This window comes from Pteropus vampyrus, unplaced genomic scaffold (assembly GCF_000151845.1).
Source record: "Pteropus vampyrus isolate Shadow unplaced genomic scaffold, Pvam_2.0 Scaffold818, whole genome shotgun sequence".
Taxonomy (NCBI): Eukaryota; Metazoa; Chordata; class Mammalia; order Chiroptera; family Pteropodidae; genus Pteropus; species Pteropus vampyrus.
The window spans coordinates 131,722-153,836 of record NW_011889599.1 but is presented as its reverse complement, the minus strand read 5'-3'; the positions used below and the strand labels follow the sequence as shown (position 1 = coordinate 153,836).

The 22,115-nt window shown below is 47.0% G+C and overlaps 1 protein-coding gene across 1 annotated transcript in view; it reads right to left on the bottom strand.

Moving 5' to 3' along the window:
- EEFSEC (eukaryotic elongation factor, selenocysteine-tRNA specific) overlaps positions 1–22,115 on the bottom strand; it is a 152,697-nt gene that overhangs the window by 47,423 nt on the left and 83,159 nt on the right. Inside the window, exon 4 of the mRNA XM_011385874.2 lies at positions 13,819–14,475. Within this exon, the coding sequence (XP_011384176.1) occupies positions 13,819–14,475 (657 nt within the window). The remainder of the gene's footprint in view (positions 1–13,818; positions 14,476–22,115) is intronic.

Below are 22,115 nucleotides of genomic sequence, written 5' to 3'. Positions count from 1 at the left end.
CCTTCACAAGTGAAAGCAAAAAGGTATTTGCTAGCTTCATCAACTGGGATACTAAAGAATGTGCTACATAAATCAATTACCGTAAATAATTTGTTTCCAGTTGGGATAGATGCTAGCAGCATATGAGGTTAGGAACGAGGGATAACAATGTGGTTTACTGTTTGGAGGTCCTGGACAAACCTCCAACCCTCAACCTTTTGGCTTTCTCACAGGCAAAATAGGAGTGTTACAAGGACTAGCACACAGAATAATAAGGCCCTGAGTTATGTAATATTCTATGATAGGCTTTATACCTTGAAGGGACTCTTTATTTATAAGATAGATTGATTCTGGGAAGAGGTTTTGAAGGATCGATCTGAATCTTAATAGGAGGTACACTGTGGATTCTGCTAATATGAGCTGAAGATTTTGCCCATAATGAAGATGGCAGTTGATCTAATAGGAACAATTGATCAGTGCTCTCAGATTCAGCTACTGTACCATCAAAACAGAACAAAAAAAGATGTTAAAAGGCCATTTAACTCACCTAATCAGCCATTCTGACAGTTACCATGAAACTCCAACATTATTTCTCCCTTTTGGGAAAAGGATATTCCAGCGTGATACTTCTCTAAGAAGTCTCGGCCTAATAAATGGCTATGGGCAGAAACACCAAAGAGAAAACAATGTGTATCTCTAGAGGGGCCTAAGCAAAAAGGAATAGGTTCAGAGATATGAACCTGTTAAGGTTTATTTGAAATCCCCACTATGCACATTGTTTTATTACTCTGCAGCAGGGGCTGTTTTATGACAGTGGGGTTAAGCACCGAGAGTGTAGCTCCAGTGTCAATAAGAATAAAAATAGTTTCCTTACCAATATGAAGAGAAGTTTCTCCAAGCTGATTTAAGAAGAAGGATTGGAAAAGGCCCCTGCAGTTTCTCAGAGCCCCATCATTGGGGATTAGGACTTTGAAAAGGCTGGCTAGAATGCTGAGAGTGTCTGAAATGCTTAAACTTATGGCAATCCCTTTTCCAGTGTCCTGGCTCTTTGCAATAATGGCAAAAGTTTGGAGTCTTTCAGTTTTGCATAGGGCCTCTCATTTGCCAAAGTTGAAAATTAAAAATCTTGGCAATCTTACTTCTAGATGGCTCATTTAGAGTACAGGCAAGCTGACTGGCCAAATGAATGAAATCTATGGTGGCCACGGTAGAGCAACTTGCAGGTCAGACACCAGCTAGCCTTACTCTAGAACAATCTGATCATAGAGTACCAAGCCAAAGGCTTAAAAGCCAGTTCTGGGAAAATAATTGACCTTCAGAGTGTAGTTATAGGCTGAGCTGGGTGACACTCCTCTCTTTGAGATGGCACAGTTTAATACTGGGCCAAACTGACTAATTTCAGTAGAAATAATCTCTGTCCCCAAAGTGACCTTTAGGCAAAAGCCAGTTTAGTGTCAAAGGACAATGTGTTTCCAAAGAAATCAAGCCAATGTGCCAAATCGAGTACTCACAGACAGCAGATAGACAAACAAGCTAGGCCTTCTTTAACACATGCACACAGAGAGAGAGAGAGAGGAAAAAAAAAAAAACCCTAAACAATTCCAGAATAAAGCCCTGAGAGCTTCAAAATGCAAAAAGTGGTGGCTAAATAAGAGAAGACTCACCCTAAGCTTCCAAATCAGAGAGCAAGCAGTGAGCCCAAGCAGCTCTCTATGTGAAGTGCCAGAACCTAGTTGCTCTCCTGCCACTGAGATCTTTGGATTTTGGACAAGCCCTCAAAATGTCATCTGAAAAATAATATTGACTATGTGTTTTGTCACCAAAAGGATTTATTTGGGAAAAAGGGTTCAACCCTGTGCATGAAGACATGATAAGTCACATGTACACTCTGGCCTGCATGCCAAAATGGAGGGTTATTTATATAAGGGAAAAGGAAGTTAATGGACGGGGAAGTTAGAACCATAGAGCTTTATTGTACACATAGAGTTCTTCCTGTAGGGTTCTCGTTATTACGCAAAGCAGTGTGACAACTTCCATAAGCCCTAGTTCCTCCTATAGGCCCTCCCAACTGATTATGTTTGCTTAAAATTGCAGTTCATCCTTATCAGGTACTTAATTTGCTAAGTTTAGGATATATGTATGTACCCATGAAACCATCACCACAATCAAGGTACTGAACATATATATCACTCCCATCCCCAAATTCCCTCATGCACCTTTCTTATACTTCCCTTCTCCCACCTCTCCCGTGCTCTTCCTGGCTCAACTTGGGCATACCCTCCTTCAGGCAGCTTTCCCCATGGCAGGCCCCTCCTGCCCTGAGAGCCTAGCTGTTTTGTCTCATCACTGACAGCTAGTCTGTCTCCCAAACTGGAAATTCTGTCCTAACGGCCCAGGACTTGCAAGGCCCTGACTCATGGCAGGTCCCAGTAAATATGCACATGATACGGTGGTAGGGAGGGAGAGACTGCTGAGAGAAGGTGGCTCTTAGCTCTTTGGGGATAAAAGTAAATCACTCCAGTGGATGTATGGTTGGAGGATACACTCATCCAAGGGTGCCCAGGCAAGCCTGCCCTGGGCCTAGCTGTCTTGCACACTCAATGCTGGCCTCTCTCAAGCTAGAACAACAGCCTGGTGCTAGGCTTCCTGGTGATTAGAGCCCCGTTGTGCAGGCATGCTACCTATTAGCAAAAAGGCCTTTCATAAGACTTTTTATTGCATATCCTCCCTGTTGCTCCATTCTTTTGGTTATAAAATATTAACTTAAAAAGCTGAATACCATAGAGACAGTGGAAGATCCATTTTTCCCCAAGCAAAGGTCTTGCAATGAGGGCAGACTAATTTTATTAACTTCAGGGGAACTTCAAAAGCTTCAGGGCTTTCATGGCAGACAGCAAGGACCCCAAAGTTGGTTTAAGTGCTACATAAACACAGGCCGGGAGCTGGGAAGTGGAGGGCTCTCAGCACTTTTTGTTTATGTTCTCATCTGACCAAGTGGGCCGGTGTGTGGGCTGGCAGGGTCTGTAATCTTGCTGGTGTGTGGTGCCATTCAGTTCACTGACCTACATTACCACAATATTTTCGTAAGCATCTGGGATAAGGTGAGGAGTGAATGGGCTTTTTCTACCCTCTGAGGAGGGCCTGAGGGGCTCCCTCTTGCTGCTGGCCTCATAGTCTCATAGGAACTGGAGTGGCTGTTTAGAAAGGATTTCAAGTTCAAAGAGAGCATCTTTCACTTCTGTTCTCTTGTCTTATGGTTTTGCCAGAAGAAACAACAGTACTGGTCGGGTACCATGCACCGCCCCTGCCCCCACCCCCTATCCCCGCCCCGTTCCCCTGGTGCTACCTTCGGTGTTTTTTATTCCATTTGTAGGTCAGGTAGTGAGGGAGCGAGGCTGACCTTCAGCACACTGCCACGAACCTGGTCTCAGGACCACTGGTGTCCCCGTGCCCACTGACAGTCCACAGTGTCATGTTATAGCAGCCTGAGTGCAGCCTGCTAGAAGCCAGCAGCGAATCCCTCCTCTCTCAGATTCCTGTCCCTCAGCTCCACAATCCCACCTGGCCTGCAGCAGATGAAAGCCACAAGTTGTCCTCAGCCGTTTTCTGGGAGAGATGCCTCCAGACTATTAGTTAATCTTTAGAAAAGTCCTGCAGGAACTCAGCAAGATTAAAGGACTTGTCCAAAGTCACACACTCTAGCCTTTCCTGCCACTTGGTATCTGTGGGGAACCAGAGCCAAGGGGAGGTAGAGGTTTGGCAGCAGTGAAGGAGCCTAGTCATGGCATTCTCCATCCCTTGGGCTTCCCTGAGCCAGGCTGTGACTGGCTGGACCCAAGCTGACCTGCAAGTCCTGCCCAGGGGCACCATGTGGCTCTATCCCCCAAGTCCCAGCTCCTGAAACCCCAAGCTCCTGGAGGATCCAATCTGCAATCCCATGGGCAGTCCAGAGGGAAGGAGGCATGAGGGAAGATGGATGGAGTGTGCCGCAGGATGCAGGAACTGTGGCAGGCCCAAGCAGCTCCCTATTAAAGGAAGATATGCCAGTCTAGTGGACGCACCGCTGTGAAGTGCTGTGGACCAGATACAGAATACATGAAAAGCAAGTGAAGTAAAATACTGATTCCCTGGGCCTCCAGTTTCCTCACCTACAAAATGAGGTTGGAGGGTCGGTGAGCTTTCCCCATCTGTGGTGCTGGTGAATTCCAAGTAACCAGTTCCAATACAGGCCTCTGTATTTGGGAAAATGTGGCATACTAAAGACAAGAGAACACTGAGGGCAAAGGCTAAAAGGATGAGGCCAAGTGTGAAGAAAGATGAAAGGATCTAAGAGCAGACTGGAGTACTGCTGTCCAATGTGGCCTTAAGGTTTTGCAGCAGAGGGGTAGATCCCAGAGGGCATGGTGAACTTGAATTCGCATAATGGGTCAGAGCTGGGGCTCTGGAGCAAGACTGCCTGGTCTCAAAGCCCCAGTCTAGTGGCTTTGGGGACTGGCCTGTGATCTAACCTGTGTGTGTGGGTCTCAAGCTCCCATCTACAATATGAGGGGAGAAAGTTGCTGCGGATTCACATGGGGTCTCTGCTGCCCCACACTGCCTCCTTGGGGCTTCCCCAGCTATACCACACAGGATCACAGAGCAGCAGGTGGTGGCCTGTGCCCCTAAACCCACTGGCTGCTACCCTGCAGATATGAGCAGACCTTGCTGGCTAACAAAGCATTCTCCCACAGCACCCTGCCAGCTGCAGAATCCCGAGGTAGAGGACTACAGTAGGAGTGGTAGGAACAAAGCCTGTGTTGGGGTGTCCAAGCACAGCCAGAGCTTGCCTGCACCAGCTGCCCCAACTGGAAGGGGCGAGGGAGTCCTAAAAGGCAGGAGCTGGCCTAAGCTCATTTCTGCATCCCAGAACAAACCCCCTCCAGAAATTACTGGGTTTGAGGGGTGGGGTGGGTGCTAAGAGGGGACGCAATAAATGTCTGCTGCATGAAACTTCACTGGATTAAAAGTCTGGTTGGGAGATGGACAACAGCCCTTCCTGATGGAGGCAGTGAGGCCTACATCTCTGAAGAGCTTCAGGAAGACCAGGGGTCATCATCTGTTCTGGGTGTTGAAGGCGGAGAATCAGGGAAATGGCTTTGGCCCTATCCATCTCTAGAAAATGTGTGTGCACATGTGCATGTACAATAGTTGGGCTCCTCTCCAAATTACAGACTCTTCTAACTAAAGAAGAGACCTCAGAGATCAGACACCAACACATCCAACAAGGAATAACCTTCAGAGAACAGTTGGAGGTTTTTCATTTTGAAATCAATCATTATGACGTCAAACCAAAGGCAACACATGTGGGATTTGCTCAGCACGCCTTGCTCTTGGGGAACGATGTTGAAATGGGGCCAGCACAGTTACAATAGCTCTAAGGGGAGGACTTTCACTGTTTGCATGAGTAATTTGCTTCATTTATTAGCCTTCAGTCATTGGCAGTCAGTGGCTGCACGTGGAAGCCAGCCCCTCACTTACATGCCAGGTGAGTCCCCACTGTCCCTAGCTTTTGAGTGGGGACTTGGCTGCCACTGTACATAATTATGTTTTACATGTGTATGTCTCTCTCAAGGCCTGGCTCCCATGATGAGGCTTGGGAATTGCACAAGTTCAGAAACAACTATTCTAATTCAAATGGGAGAACTGGCACCCAGGAAAGAGGGGCAGCAGGCTGTGAAACAGAGCGTTTGGTGGGATCGGCTGTGAGGAGGACTAAAACAAGACAAGGGGATAGAAATGTTTGAGTCCTGCCTCTGTCTCTTCCAGCTCTATGACCTTGGGCAAGGGACTTCTCTAAACCTCAGTTTCTTCCTCTGAAAAAGGCTATTGTCAGGACTAGGGGTGCTGATGTTGGCAAGAACACCAAAGACTTGGTAGCACAATAACCACCAGAGGAAAGAATCTCAACTGGCAGAATTTCAAACTGGGAGAAGCTAAAGTGGAGAATGGAAGCACCATCTGGGATAGGGGATCTTCTACCATACCCAGAAACCACGAGATATAGAGACTTAGGGAGCCCGCTGAAGAAAAGTAAGGATGCTAATATGTGTTTGGTACAGACTGTCTGCCAAGGGCTGCCCTCAGGTCTCCCCTACTACCCCAACTTCCCTTCCCCAATCAAAGTTCTCTCTTAGGCCCTTCCACAAATGGGGTGTTAACTCTTCCAGGGCACGTGAAGGCCACCAGGGTTGACAACTTTCCCAAGAGTTCCTGAGATGATGATAATGTTCTGGTACCATCCATTCTTGTTTGGCATAGGGAACATTTCACCAAAACGAGCCCAGTACAGAGCCACGGTGGGACCATGGGCAAGTCAAGTCACTCTGAGCTTCAGTGTTCTCGCCTGTGAAACAGGACAAATGTATCCACTTCCAAGGTTGATGTAAAGACGACATGGGATTTCTGATGTGAAAGTATGCTGTCAGTGAGGATCAGTCTCATTGAAATCCCCTGGGGTAAGTCCAGAAAAAGAATAGCCTTCAGTTCATTTCATTTTGTCAAGCAAGTTCCAGAGGCCCAGGGTGGGCCACTGTATGAGCATCACAGAGGGTGCCCACCTAGGGAGGAGTCTGCCTGCTGCTGCCTATAACCAGTTCTTAGACTAGCCAGGGCTGTCTTTCTCAAACCTGGGTCAGCCATCACTGAGCAGATGCCCTGCTCATTAATGACAAGACAGGCTTCCTAATTCCCTCCACCCTCAAGACCTCTTACCCGCATTGAGTCCCTCCCTGTTTCTGTTTTCCATTACCCAGGCACCTGTGCAGGTAAAAGTTCCTGTCAGTGGCTGATCAAGAGGCACCAAGGCACAGCTCCTAAAGGCAGCTGCATTTTCATGGAGAAAAAAAAAAATTAGACATTTTACTGAGCACTTAGTATATACCAGGCCCATCCTGGCCCTTTGCACATGTGGTCTTATTAACTCCTTACCGCAGCTCTTTTAAAGAAGAAACAGGTTCTGGGCTAAGGCCAGGCCAAGACAGCACCTGCTCAGTGCATTGGTCTCCAGAGCCAGCTCTTTCTACCATGTCAAGCAAGACTCAGCTATTGATGCTGACACCTGTAAGGGAAGAGAGAGTCCAAGGGTTTGGGCTAGGGCCAGAACGCTAGGACAGCCATCTGATCTTCTCCCTAAGGAGAGTACCTTCTCAGTCTCTGTTTCAGGAGCACCTGTTTTCTAGAGTGGCCTGGGAGCTGACATAGCCTTCCACCTGCTAACAGGGGCATAGGGGAATGAAGGGCAGCAGTGAGCCAAATGGCCGGTTGGACCGCAATGCTGCTTCCTCCAGCGGATGGGGTACTAAAGCCCCTGCTCAGGAAGGACGGTGAGGAACCCTGCTCACCAGAGGCAGTCGCAGGCTGACCTGAACCTCAGCCAGTACCTTCCTAGTACCCTGGACACATTTAACAAGTCATCAGAAGCACAGTGGGCAAGCCAGGAGCTGGGAAGCAGCACTGCCTCCAACTTCGAAGCTGGCCAGCACTCCTGGCAGTGTCTGTTTACACTTGGTTGGGCCAATGCCACAGGCTCCTCTGGCCCAGCCCTCAGGCCTTCCCATATGGTGCCAATGAATGCCAGACCCAGGATGACCAGCACTCCTGGCCTGATCCCGCTACAAGAAGAATCCAGGCATCTGCTTGGCCCTCTCCATCTCCTCCAGCCCTGGTCTCAAGAAAGCATCCACTTGGCCCCATCTGCCTGCCTCCCTGGCCTGCCTCCTCGGCCTGCCATGCCTTAGCACCAAACTTCACAATTAGTGGCAGGCAAATGGTAGTATGCTAAGGTATGAGTATTGTCTTTGTCCTGGGGGAGAGGTGGGCTGAAAGAAATGAAGTGAGCTGGCATGACCACCTTTGTTTTGGAGAAAAGATTTGGGTGGAGCTGTGCAAGCTGCAAGGGCAGGGAGGGAGGCAGTTGGATGTGGAGGCTAGGAGGGTCTTCTGGGGTGTGGCAATAACAGGTGTGAAATAAAGCAGGCAGGGGTGCAGAGCACTCACTGTCCTTGGCATTAAGCCCTCATGTGTCCCACTTCTTTACATTCAATTGTTACAAATGAGGAAATGGGGCCTCACAGACTAAGTGATTTTGGTGATAGCCAGATGACTCAAGTCAATTCAGTGTGCTGGAGCTCAGGGTGAGACCAGAAGGCTAGGTGAGAGGGGCGTGGCTAGGGACCTTGAGTGGACAGCCTCTCTGAAGGCTGTTCTGGCCCTGCTCAGAGGATTTATCCAGCACAAGTTGAACAAAGGAGCCTAGTCTTCCCCAGACCTCAGCTTGCAGCATTTTCCCTATTCAGGGATGAAGAGCCTGATTTGGTAGCAGGCCCTACCTGCTTCTTGGAGCTTCTGTCCCCTGCCCTCCAGCTGCTGGGCATCCTGGGCTGAGAGTCCTTTCACAAATGGACAAGGCCAGGCATGGCGGCTCTGTGCCTCTGCAGAAAGAGTGCCTGGACCTGAGACACTCTTCATCCGTCCCCCTTCCTCCTCTCTCCCCTGCCCTCAATGTCTGACCAGTGACAAAGCGCAGATCAAAGGTGACCAGCTCTTTATGCTTTTCCCTGGCCAGACAACCTCCTCCCACATCAGCAGAGTTCCTTGTTCCTCTTCTGGCTTCTGCAGCTCTCTCAATGTCACTCTGGTGTAGGCATGAGTCTGTCCTGTTCTAGGAAGACCCTGTTTGCTATGAGACCCTGTCTTGGGCTCACTAAGAGAGGAGCTACTGGTCTGAATCTGCATATGGCAAAGGTGCACAGACCTCTAGGGACATGGCCCTGTAGCTCCCAGCCTCAGCTGTGACAAACCCTTCATTTCTCATCATTTTCACCAGATCTTTGCACACTTGTACTATTATTTACCCAACAGTTTTCTTTAAATACATATGCTTAAAAGGGAAACTTCACATGATATCCTAAAGAGAAAACCAGAGTGGCTTGTCACAAACAGGAACCTGATGGTAAAAGTAAATACAATGAAGAAAATGCACTGAATCCCTAGTTGTATACTGCTACTATGGAAGGGTCTGAATCTTGGCCCTATGTGCAAGTTCCTTTGTGGGAATCTAAGGCTCTCTGCAATGTAATCAAAGGACTGCCAGAAAACTGAAAAAAGAGAAGATTATTACTAAGGGATTCAACATTATATAATAATATGAGAAGTGGTTTTAATCAAATGAACAGCAATTTACTGTTTGCTAATTTCCAAGCAGAAAATATATGAGAGAATTAATGAACACACATACAATAAATCTATAGCTCTATGTCCATGCCTCTATATAAATTTTCATTTCTAGTTTCAATGGTTTATGATTTCTCTTTCAAAAATCGCTCCAGGTTTGCTCTGTGGCCACGCATACAATTAGAATCTCGATAATATAATATTACATAGAATCTAAATGCCACGAGAGTAAGGATTTTGCCTTTCTTAACTCATTGTTATATCTCCAGGCCTGAAAACAGTACATAGTATTCTACAAATTTTTTTTGAATGACTACTGCTGAATACTCGGTTTTTATAAATGTGGCATAGACATAGGAAAAAGTATATATTCTCTATTCGAGGGATATAGGGTTTCTACCTGCCTATCTAGAAATCAGGCATAATGACGGTATTATGCCTCTTTGTCTTTATCTGCTGTCTAGTACGCCTGTCACATTCTGAAATATGCACTGTAAAGTGTTCCACAGTAATTATCATTCCATTTTTCTAATCAAGTTCTTCTTGAATTTCTAATAGGTTTTGTGCTCACAAGTTTGTAACTGTGTTTTTTATCATTACATGATGATATTAATGAAATTAATATTACCACTCATGCTTTTTTTGGTTTATTGTCACCTGACACCTTTTTGTCCATCTATTTTTAACCTTTGTTTATCACTTTGCTTCTTATAAATAGCATATAACCAGATTCTGTGTTTTTATCCAATGTATCAGTCTCTGTGTTTAAATAAGATAACTCAGCCATTCACATTTAGTGTGACTGATGCTTCATTTTGTTCCTTCTGTTTTTGCTATTATTTATGAACAATGTTCTTGTTTTCTTTATTTTTGTTTTAATCAAATTTATTCTAGTTTTTCCCTCTGTGAATGTGGAAGCTCTACTATACTTTTTCATTCCATTCATAGTTTCTTTCCCTTTCTCTGTGTTCATAATCTTATACACATTTCTATATTTTTACTTGAAAATGGGATAATAATGATTTCCCTCAGACCAATACACTCTAATTCCCTTCCTTCTCTCCCTAGAACACCTTCATTTCCATTCTCCCTGCTGGGGTGAGACCTTTGAACTGGCTCTGTTAACCTGAGCCCCATCCCAGGACTTGACTCCTAGGGAACGCAGAGAGAGCAGAAGACTTGTAGATGTAGGTGATGTCAGACCCTTCCTTGTAGGATGTGCACTCTATTTCAAGACTCTTATTTATCATTTAGATTAGGGGTCGACAAACTATAGCTAGAGGGCCAAATTCTGCCCACTATCTGTTTTTGTATGGCCTTTGAGCTAAGAATGGCTTTTATATTTTCTGATGGGTTGAAAAACATCAAAAGAAGACTATTTCATGATTATATGAAAACTATAAGAAATTCAAATTTCAGTGTCTATAAGTAAAGTTTACTGGCACTCAGCCACACCTACTCATTTCCATCTTGTCTACTCAGCAGAGGTGAGCAGTTGCAACAGAGACTTCCAGGTACACGTTTTAGTTATTTACTTGTACAGTGCACATCCACTGGAGCATAGTCAAAACAGAAAAAGTGGACTTCTAATGTCACACTTTTAAAGTTCTATGGGGTATGGATATTATTTATCGAATTACATAGCAAGGTGTTGTGTTTGTTATTGGCTCTGCTGACAGACTATAGCATACACCGACATCACAATGTTCTCAGCTCAAAGAAAAACAATGGTCAGAAAAATGAGAAAATTTCAAATGAGAAAATTTCTCATGTGATGTATATCTCATCACAGCAGAATTTCTTCACAAAAATAAAAATTGAGAATAAAGCTGCAACCAAAATCAGTTTCCAAGTGGCTCATTTGTTGCTGAGCAAGGAAAGCCACTTCTAGTAGTGAGTTAATTACATTATCTTTGATTAGAGCAGTTCAGAAAGAGAATCCACAAGAAAACCAGCTTGCAAGATGATTAGAAGTGGGGGAAGACCAGTTGCCCAAATGTGGAGCATTGACACCAATGAGTTAAACCACATGCCACTTCCACCAGCCTTGAATGGCTCCTGACTGGCCCCTGTGCTTCAGAGAAGGATAATAAAGTCCTGGGGAAAGGAGTGAAATACCACTCTGGCTCCAAGCTTCAGGATTTATAATTGCACTCTAAGAGCTTAAAAAGTATTAATCATGAAAACTGCAAGCACAGAGTTAGGAACCAAGCACTCATCTCGGGCCCTTACACACTCCCCCATCTCACCCCACAGGGCAACACTGTGACAGTCCCCAGGTGCAGGGAAGTCTCATGACTGCCCCATTTCCACACTAGGGTAGAAAGGGTAGCACTGAAGCCCAGGCCTGCACATCTGCCTAGTATGCCATACAGCCTAGACCATGGTCAACCAAGCGATCTGAAAATCTCTGGGCATTCTGGGTCCTGCTTATAGCAAACAGGGACACTCTTCACAACTAGCCCACCCTTCCTGCTGCACCTGCACTAGAGTCAGCTCTTACATATGATGTCCTATGATAGTGGGGCTCCTTAGAAATAACCCTATGAGGTCAACAGTCTGCCCCTGAACAAATGAGGATGCTGAGATAAAACGGCCGTCCAAAGTATGCAGTATTGCGCAGCACAGTTAGGTTTGTGCTCTGTCTGATCCCCAAGTTCAATGCCTTATCAACCTTACTAGGAAGGAAAATCTCCCAGCAAGGACACTTTGGCTTGAGTCATTTCAGCAGTGTGATTACTTGCTCCTCACAAACCCATACTCCTGTCCTCAAAGGAGATGACTGCTGCCCCACCACTGACGGGCCTGTATGGGGGCAATTATATTCATGAACACACCAAGTGGGGCATTACTCCACAATATATATGTCACCACGGGGTAATTATACTTCATAATGCTGCTAATAAAACAAGCTAGATAAATGAGTGATGCATGCTTTATCACCTTCATCTTCAGCCAGCATCTAAGGGATGGCCTATGGCTGATGGAGCACTTGCACAGGCCCCCACTTCCCAGGTTGGTCCTCAACATTTCCCAGCAACCCCAGGAACTTAGGCATATGCCACTGCTCTGCAGATGAAAAGACCAACATTCACGGAGGACAGTCCCCTGTCCAGAGAATGGCAGGTAGGATGTAGACCCAGCTCCAGGATCCACACATAGCAACCCTCTGCCTGGCTGAGCTGGAAGGCTGTGCCCGTGGAGCTGGGGATCCTGAATTCTGGACCAGTGGGCAGGTAAGGAAGGGGCTGCTTCTCATTTCCCCTACAGAGGGTGGGTTAGGTGTAGCGGTGGGAGAGGAAGAAGGAAAGGGCTTGAGTGTTCTGAGACTATGAGGAGGAGATGGGAAGGGTCTGCAATGACAAAGTTCCAGAGGAAAAAACCTGGGGATCTGGAAGAAGAAGAGAGACAGAGAAGGTGGTGGGCGATGGAAACCCCAACACTGTCTAACGCCCAAGGCCCTGGGCACCTTCTCCTGAGCACCTGCTCGGTATGTATCTGACATTGCACTGGAGTCTGCACTGACTTTGGCAGGACTAGACCAGAGGGGTGACCTCATCCCACTGTCTGAGGAACAGAACTTCAGGGCCTGCTGAGAGCCTTGGGGCACACCCCAATAGGAGTCCGAGCTACCCAACATTGGAGTCTCAGCATTGCCATGTTCGGTCAACTAAAGCCCAGTCCCAGGCCTACCCACAGCCATCCCTGACCTGCACAGGCCCTCACCCAGGCAGCCAGCCAGCCCCAGGGACCGTGAGGTTTGTATGGTCATCCACCCATTCATTTGAGGCCCAGCAGGCATGAATTCCCACTCAGATCTTCAGGGACAGATGAAGAGGTTTCCAGGGCTATGGGACCCTATGTAGGCTCTCTCAGGCAACCACATCTGTCCACCATAATGATAAGCCTACAAACTAGACTGGCTCATCCATATACTTAAAACCTGCCTCCAGTGACATCAAGTACCCCAGAAAGCCAACAGCCTGGACTGTCCCCCTGTGTCATCTTCCCATCTCTTGCTCTCTGGCATCCCCTGCCACCATTACCCCCTATATCCCCACCTCACAGGCTGAGGATACACTTGACCCAGCCTGGCCTGCATGATCAGCCATACTCTCTCCCGTGACATGACTGGCTTGAGGAAGATATGGCAGCTACTCTGCCTGATGGAGGCTCAGACTTCACTGAGGACATGAGAGCCAGGGCCTGGCATCAGGATGATAGGGCAGAGCCCAGTCTCCCATCTAAAGGTCAGGAAGGCCATTGACATTGCTAGCTCTTAGCCCAGGTGAAATGCTACTGTCTGAAACTGGCTTACGTGAGAGGCCAGGCTTGCTCTGCGCTATGTGGGCACCTCCGCCACCTAAGTAAGAGGCGGGCAGGGACAGCTGGGCTGTGGTAAATACAGTGGGCTCCCCAACCTGGGTTTAGGCCTCAGCATGATAAGTGATGGGCTGAAAGAATTTGGGCCATTCAACCACTGCAGGCCTCAGTTTCCTTGTCTAAAAATTTCAGAGGTTGAGACAAGAGGTCTCTGAGGCCTTCCTGGCTTTCATCTGGGATGCCAAGCTGTCCAGCTCAACCACCCGAGAGCAACAGAAGAGCAATGGGCAGGAAGGGGCTGCTTACCCGCTCCACAAGGCCATGCTTGTGCTTCAGCTTGTACACTCTGAGCCTAGGCAGGAGGCTCTCAGCATAGTTTTTGTCCTCCAACCCATGCAGCAGGACACCATGGAAGGCCAGACGGCACATGTTGGTGTGAATATCAGCATCCAGCCTGGAGCCGATCACCAGGCATAGCCGAGGGCAGGTTACAGGCTTCTCAAACTCTACGAGGGCCCACTGCTGACGGGGGCAGCGGCTTTCTGTGGCCTGGCCCGCCTTCTCGTTGGCCTGGCCACTATCTGTCACTGCTGGCTCCATATCCTTGCAGAGGTACTGTTCCTGGAACAAGTATTCTTGGGAAAAGTCAAAGGTATCCAGCACAGGCTCGTGGTCAAAGCTGTCAGGGTCAGGGCTAAAGAACATCAGTCGACCCATGACTGTCTCATGGCCCACTGTGATGTGGAACTTGGCCTTGGTCTGCAGGGGCCCTCGGAAATATGGGATCTTCTCTACGGAGATGAGGGCTGCATAGACGGTTTGCAGGGACTCAGGGGCACACACTAGGCCACGCTCCAGCAGCTTAGGGTCAAACTGGGTGACACAGATGCCCAGCCGGTCTCCTTGCATGGCCGAGGTGACAGGCATATGGAACATCTGCATAGACTTGACCTTCTTCACCACCTGGTCAGGAGTAAGAAACAAAGCTCATGAAACCCATGAACCTTGAAGCTGGGCTCCAGCTGCAGAAATCATTGTCTCAGTGCCACCAACATTCACCTGGCACCTGGCGTGCCAGCCAAGGGGAGCTCTGGGACCAGTCAGACTCCCCTTGGCCAAAACAGGCTCCAGACTGCAAACACAAGACCCAGGTCCACAGGACACCCTAGTACAGGATGTGGGCAGTGGTCACAGCAGCCAAATCCTGCATTACCTTAGTTTCCTCCAACCTTCTAGTCCCTGCTCCACCCCAGGTTCTATTCCCGTACTTCCTTGACTCCAGCCCTCTGTGTAGGCTTGCCACCTCACGCAGAATAGCCCCCCAAGTTCCTCAGCCTACCAAGCTATGCCCATCTGTCCCTGAAAGCCCAGGCCAAACACCACTGCTCTGGGAAGTCTGCCCAGACCTCCGTGGGCAGAATCTTTCCTTTTCTCCATGGTGCCACCTCAACCCCTCTGAATCACATTCAGCCTGCTGTGTTATCACTGCCTCATCTGTACCTGCCTGCCTGTTAGCCCGTGGGCTTCTCCAGTGCAGAGTCACTCTTCATTCATCAACATAGTCCCTGGGGGCCTGCTGTGTGTCAGGCACTGTTCTAGGAGTAGGAATAGAGCCAGGTCTCTTTCCAAAGAGCTTAGTATCCAGAAAAAATACAATCACAAATACATTAATATTAATTAAATGTATACTAATCCAAATAAAATATAATTTTCTGTGTTTAAATATATATAATTACATAATTATGATATGTAATTACAATAGAATACAATATACAATATAATTACATAATATGTGTATTATATGTAACGTGCTATAGAGAAGGCCGGGAGAAGGCCGGGGGTCAGGGGAGGGTCTGGCTTTTCTTGACCAATGGTCAGGAAAGACCCTGTAGAGGTGATGTCTGAACTAAGATCTGATCATAGGAAGAAGGTGTTCGAGGGTCCAGAAAATGTTCTGAACAGGGGAACCAATAAGTGCGAAAGTTCAGAGACTGGAAGAGGTTTGGTGAGCTTGAGAAATAAACAAAGAGGGAGGGCTGCAGCAGAGAAGGCAGGGAGGGGAGGGAAGGCAGGAGAGTAGTCACCTAGGATTTTAGGCAAAGGAGTAACTTGATTCTATCTCAGCATCTTAAATCACCACACCAACTCCACACCAGGCAATTTTTGTACCCACAGTCTGTAAATCAGGAACAGACGAGGAACAGGCTCTAATAAACATTCATGAAATAAATGAATATTCCTACTAAGATCCACTGTCTCAGGTGAGATGAAATCGTGTTCATGGATTTCTACTTAAGAAAGCAGAGAAGTGTGTAATATATATCGGAAAACTTGCCATCAAAAATTGTTAAACTAAAGACAATTTTGACCTTTAGGTCACAAATATCCCCATCTACAAAGTGGGGTGTATAGAACACTCATTTTCTCTCTGGATAAAGGAAAATGCTATGCTGACACAGGCCCAGGTCCCTTCCTGGAGAGCCATAATATTCAAGTGTTTGTTTAAAGATCATTAACTACCTGACCAAGAGGTCAAGGCACAGAGAAAGTGAGAAGCACAGTGTCAAAAGCCACAGGCTAGATCAATCAAAGAGAAACATAAAACATCTCTGAAATGGTCTGTATGGACAATGGGAAACTAAGATTTTCAGGAATGCATCTCAGAGTAACTGGAGAATATTATCTTACACTAAGCGTCTGCCCCGTGAGGTAGGACCCAAATCATAACTCTTCCCCTGAGGCCCACAGCAGCCCTGTGAGCTGTCCTCTGGCCCCAAGCCTGCCTTTTCTCCTCCTGGCTAGCTTTCTAAAACACAGATCTGATGATGCAATTCTTTGGCTCCAACATGTATATGGGCTCCTGACTTCTACATTGTGACTTTCAAACCTTTTGGACGGAGCTGTTGTGAACAGGAAGATGCTTTGTTCCACTGAATTTATATGGGAAACCAGTCCTTTCCACCAAGTGATGCTGCTCAGTGTGGGTGGGGGCTGCCACAGTTCCAAGCACCCCTTCTACTTCCGGGGCTCCTCTGCCTTCACTGGAGCCTCCCACCACCAGGCCCGCCTTACAGCTCTTCCTGCCCCATGTTCTCCTAATTCTTTAACCAAGCTTGAATGATTCATCACATACACCGTGGTTCTATATTTCCCTGCCCTGGGCCCATGAAGCCCCTCCTCTATATGCTCCCACCTAGCTCTCCCGCCTGACCCACCTGCGGTAACTACTGCCTTGGATTTGGTGTAGAGGCTAACTACATATGTAGGACATATGCCTAACAGATAATTTGCTTTGTTTTGTGAGTTGTTGAATTTTGACTTGGCGCACGTGTTGCTAGCACGTGTGGCTCCTAAACTGCTGATGCCATAGAGCATGCAGTGGGCACAGACCACAATCCAGTCTCCTATAGATGCTCACTTGGGCTATTTCCAGTTTTGTACTGGAAAACGCTGTGATAAATTCCTTCTAACATGAGAACTCCACCTGGTGCACAGTGCCAGGAGGGGTTTTGGAGGATACAGGCTGTGGACTAAACTGCTGGGTGGCAGGCAGAGTGAATGAGTGCCCACCTCTACTAAATAAATAAAGTGCTAATGTACCTTGAACCTGCAGGGCCAGAACATGCAATGGGTGCGCATCTTCTCCAGTGTTGAATTTCTGAATTTTTGCTTATCAAATTTGTATTTCCCCTTCTAAATCCTGAAGGCAGGGCTATGGTCTATCTACTGCTGCATCCTCGATGCCAAGCATAAGAGGCTATTTACAAACCCAGCACATCTGAAGAGAATGACTACATCTGATTCTAGAAAAGAAATTCCCTTCATGGCAAAGCACACTTGGCAGCCCACTGAGCTGAGATTCTAGGCCTCCTGGGGCCTGAGAGACCCTTGTGTTTAGGAGCCTTCCTGTGAGAGAGGGCGGCCAGAGCCTGGTACCATCTGACAGGCCCACCCCCACCCATCAAGCTGATCATCAAGCTGACCATCAAGCAGGCTTTATTCAAAGCATGTTCTCTTTTCAACGGGGTTCGTTTTCTTAGGACTGAAATAATAAAGAATGCCTTAAGAGGGCACCATGAAGAACAGAAAGACAAATAGCTGCAAATCAAGATTTTAAGGGCCTAGACAGGAAATTGTGAAACAGATAAAGATGGGGACAGGGCAGCGTGGCACTTACTATGGGTTCTCACCAGGTACATGCAGATAGCATCGCCACGTGGAGTCACTGGCAAGCCCACATTCCACCAAAATGCATTTCAAGAATACAAAATTCTATCTAGGACACCACAAATATAGAAAAGTAGATAGTTTTTGTTTGTTTGTTTGTTTGATCAACTTAAGTATGGAAAAAACAGGCTTTCCTTTCAGTTATTTATTTTCTAGCCATCTCTTCAACAACTCACTCACCAAATATTTACTAATATTTATATCAAGTGGCTGAGACACTGTATATGTATTCACTCAACATATAAAGTTTCTCCCAAGTACCAGGCATTGCAATGATACAGGAGTGAGCAGAACAGACAGTCTGGGTCCTATGCTTAGGTAGGGGGACAATTAAATCATCAACTAATAAATGTAGAATTACAAAACCAGGAGGTGCTGTGAGACAGAATAACTGGGGGATCTACTTCTTCCTGGGTAGTCAAGGAGGGCTTCTCTGAGGAGGTGGCACTAAAGCTGACCAGCTGGGTGGGAAGGTAACTCCAGGGACTCCAGGCAGAGGGAAGAGCAGAGGGGGCTTGAGCCCCTGAGGTGGGAAAGAATGTGGCCTGTTTGAGGAACTAAAAGGCAGCAAGGCTGGCTGCGGGGAGTGGAGTTAGTTTGGAGACACAGGCCAGCCACATGACTTTAGCATGTGCAAGACAACAGAAAGCCATCAGTGGTAGTGGGCTGAGCAGAGGGAGGATACCTTCTAATGTGTACTTTTAAAGGATCACTTTGACTGCACAGTATAAAGTATAGATGCGGGGAGGGAGGGAGCTGGAAAAATAAGAAGAGGGAAACTAGAAAAGAAGAGACCCAGAGGGTTCTTTCAGCAGTAAACTGATGGGACATGGTCATGGACTGGATGTGGGATGAGAGATTGGCACATAGAGAAGAACTCCAGACTTCCAGTCTGAGAAACCGCCTCACACTATGTGGGAAGGAACAGGGACGCGGTTTCAAGAGAGGCAGCTGAGTATTCTGTGAACAGGAGACGCCTGAGAGGCAGCATGAGGAAAGGTGGTGGGCAGCCGATGAGCACAGATGCCAGAGTTCTGGGAGAGGTAGAGGTTAGGAGTTGGGAGAAGACTCACACACCTGACTGCCTCCTGCTGTTTCCACCTGGATGTCCAGTGGCATCTTCAGCCTATTACACCTAAGACCTAATTACTTCAGTCTTGTCCTCAGAAATGGCAGCTCCATGTTTCCAGATACTCAGGGAAAATACATAGTTCCATCTTAGCTCTCTTTGCTCTCCTTGCTCAATCAGTCATCAGGTGAACTAGTGAGCTTTACCTTCAAAACAGACCTGAGCGCTTCTCACTGTATCCACTGCCCACCCTGGTCTCTGGTCCACATGGTTTTATTGCCTCTCCCCTTGCAGTTCATTTTCCATAGTGCAGCTTAAACATAAGATGACATGACACTGGCATTTTGCCTCCAAACTGTCCACTGGCTTCCCATCTCACTCCGAAAAAGCTAATGTCCTTACTATGACCACAAGGCCCTATGATTGGCCTGTTACTTCTCTGAATTTATTTGCTGTGATTCCCCCTGCCCTCCACCCCTGTTCGTGTCACTTCAGTCACATGAGCCTTCTTGCTTCTTGCTCCCTAAATATGCCAAGCATGTTTCTACCTCCGAGCCTTTGCATTTGCCAGTGCCTCCAACTGAAATGCTCTTCCCCCAGATATCCCTATTTCTCTTTTCTTCATTTCCTTCTTGTCTCTTTATCAGAGTCCATCTTTGACCCCAACAATAATAGACAGGACCACCATACTCCCAATCCTCTCTATCTTCTTTTCCTTATTTTATTTTTCTTCATAGCACTAACCACCACCTGACATATATTTGTTTACTGACTATCTCTCCATGTTAAAATGTAACCTCTATGATGAAGAGGGCTTTGTTTTTATCTTTGCTTTTTAAAAAATTTTTATCTCTAGTGTCCAACACACTGCCTAACAAATAAGAGACCACAACACATATTTATAGAATAAATGAATGGAGCCATGGATGGGTGCAACATTGTTCCTACCCTTGGACAGTTCTAGTCCAAGTCTGGGATCTGCACATCCACAAAGGTCCATGGAGATACACACTTATGCTGTGGGAGGAGGACCAGCCCTGAGACTGGCTGGGCAGTTAGAGGTTCCAGACGACCCCTGGGTAAGGAGCTTCCTATGCTGTGGGAGGAGGACCAGCCCTGAGATTGGCTGGGCGGTTAGAGGTTCCAGACAACCCCTGGGTAAGGAGCTTCCTAAGCAGAGGAGAAGCAGGGCTGAGGCTCACCAAGGTCCTTAGTTTCCCTAGCAGTGTGCGGTTAGAATGGCAGCAGAGAAAGTCAGGTGGCAGAGCAAGAGGGGCACTGATGCTGGACACCATCTGAGAGGGACAGGAAGGGACCGCCAGGCAGTCCTTAAGTGTGGCTCCCCACAGGGCATGGTTGCCTCTTCCTCCCGTCCTCTCCATCTCTCTGGCACCAAGTACTTCTGGGGAAGGGAGGAATGGAGACCCAGGGAGGGAGGAAGAAATACATCAAGCAAGCAAATAATTTTTAAAACCTAAGTTCATGCTTGCTAAGCAGTTTGGTCCCTTTTGATTAACAAAGAAGCTTTATTATCATTTGGGTCAGTTATTCTTCATAAAAACCGTATAAGGCAGGTCAATATTTTTACATTCGATTTTATGGATGAAGAAACAGAGGTTTTTGATGCCTCCAAGGTCACAAAGCAAATAGGCTGAGACTTGGGACAATAAACTCTAGGACGAAAGGGAGGCCTGACATTCCACAGCCCTGTATCCTGACCAGCTGAGCAGAAACCGCGCGATGGGGTGGCTGGAGCTGGGGAACAGAGTGGCTCTGCCCTGCCAGGAGCTGTGGGGTCTGGATGACTGACAATGTAGATAGATGCCCCGATAGCATGAACCCAGAAAGATGGCTCTGGAGAAGGAGTAGAGGGGAGATCCCTCATCTGCCACAGAGAGGGGAGCCCTTCTTAGGCATGGAATAAAGCCAGGAGTGTCAGGCTTGCCGTGGGACCCAGGCTGGCAGAGACAGAGGCAGAGGCAGCCCAGCCCTCTCTCCTTGCAACTGCTGCAGCTACCCCAGCCAAGGTCAGCAACAGAATCCTGCTGGCAGAGCCCAGCAGATGGTTTCAGACCTGACTTGCCTGGTGTCTGTCTTTGGGTAGCACAGTACCCCTAGCAAAGCACAGTATTCCCAGCACACGACAGACACTCAGTAAACGTTTGCTGAATGAGAGATGCAAATGAGAGAGCAAATGAACCCTTTCTATCTCTGCTCTCAGTCCTGAAGCAGTTACTCTCTCTGATCTTCTGAGTATCTACGACTTAGTTTTCCAGCGTTCTGAGGATTCTGCAGGATACTGTGCCCAGAGGACCTGGTTTCTCTTTCTGAGAATACTGAAAACTTTCAATGGAAGCAACTCGAGGTGGGAAACATCAAGTATTCATCTCTGCTTTCCACAACACCTTGCATGGAACAGCGAGAACCCAACTAATGTTCCTATGGACTTCAATATGTCACCATGTGACCCACTTAGAGGTAAGGAAGACACACTCCACATCTGTTGGATACCTACACTGCGAGGAAGCTTACAGAGCTAGGTCTATATAATTCTCCTAACAACCTTTGAGGTGGCTAACCATGATCTCAGTTTATAGACAAGGAAATTGAGTCCTTAGCAACCAGATCTGCCCATCATGACAGCCATAATCTCTTACTCTATCACACCATAAAAACATGTCTATTCTACTGTGGAAGCCCAAAATGATGCACAACCACCGCTGTGAAATTTCACTTGCATGCAGGGAGGTCTTTGGCAGCATTCCCTCTGTAGAGTAAGAAATGGACAGGCCCAACACCATCACACGAACTGTAACAGAACAGCAGTGCTTGGGATCCTCTTGGCATTCTAGAGAATCAACAGATGCTTAAAAGAAGTGGGCAAAACCCTGTGCCTAGTAGTCTTTCTGATGTACCAAGATTTTTGTAATAATGGTACTGGCTGTAATGAGATTGGAACTCTATTACCTATTGTCATTCCATTTATGAGCCTGGGAGCTCCTGGCTATGCCAAAGGCAAGGGTTGGGGCCTTGCAAGTTCATCTATCTTATTTAATAAAATGTAAATCGAAGAGGAAAAGAAACACGCAAGGTTTGACACTAATAAGCTTACAGCAGGATCAGTTACTTCAATTCAAAGAGGTTCAGACTGGAGGGGGAAAAAACGAAATAAGCTTTTAAAGATCAGTCTAGGTTTGGCTCCATTAGACCTAACCAATTTTGTTTAATAATGTTTCAATTTGGCTGCTTTTATTTCTCCCTCTTCGAGCTAGGTACAGATAAGACATCTCCTACCTAATGCATTAAT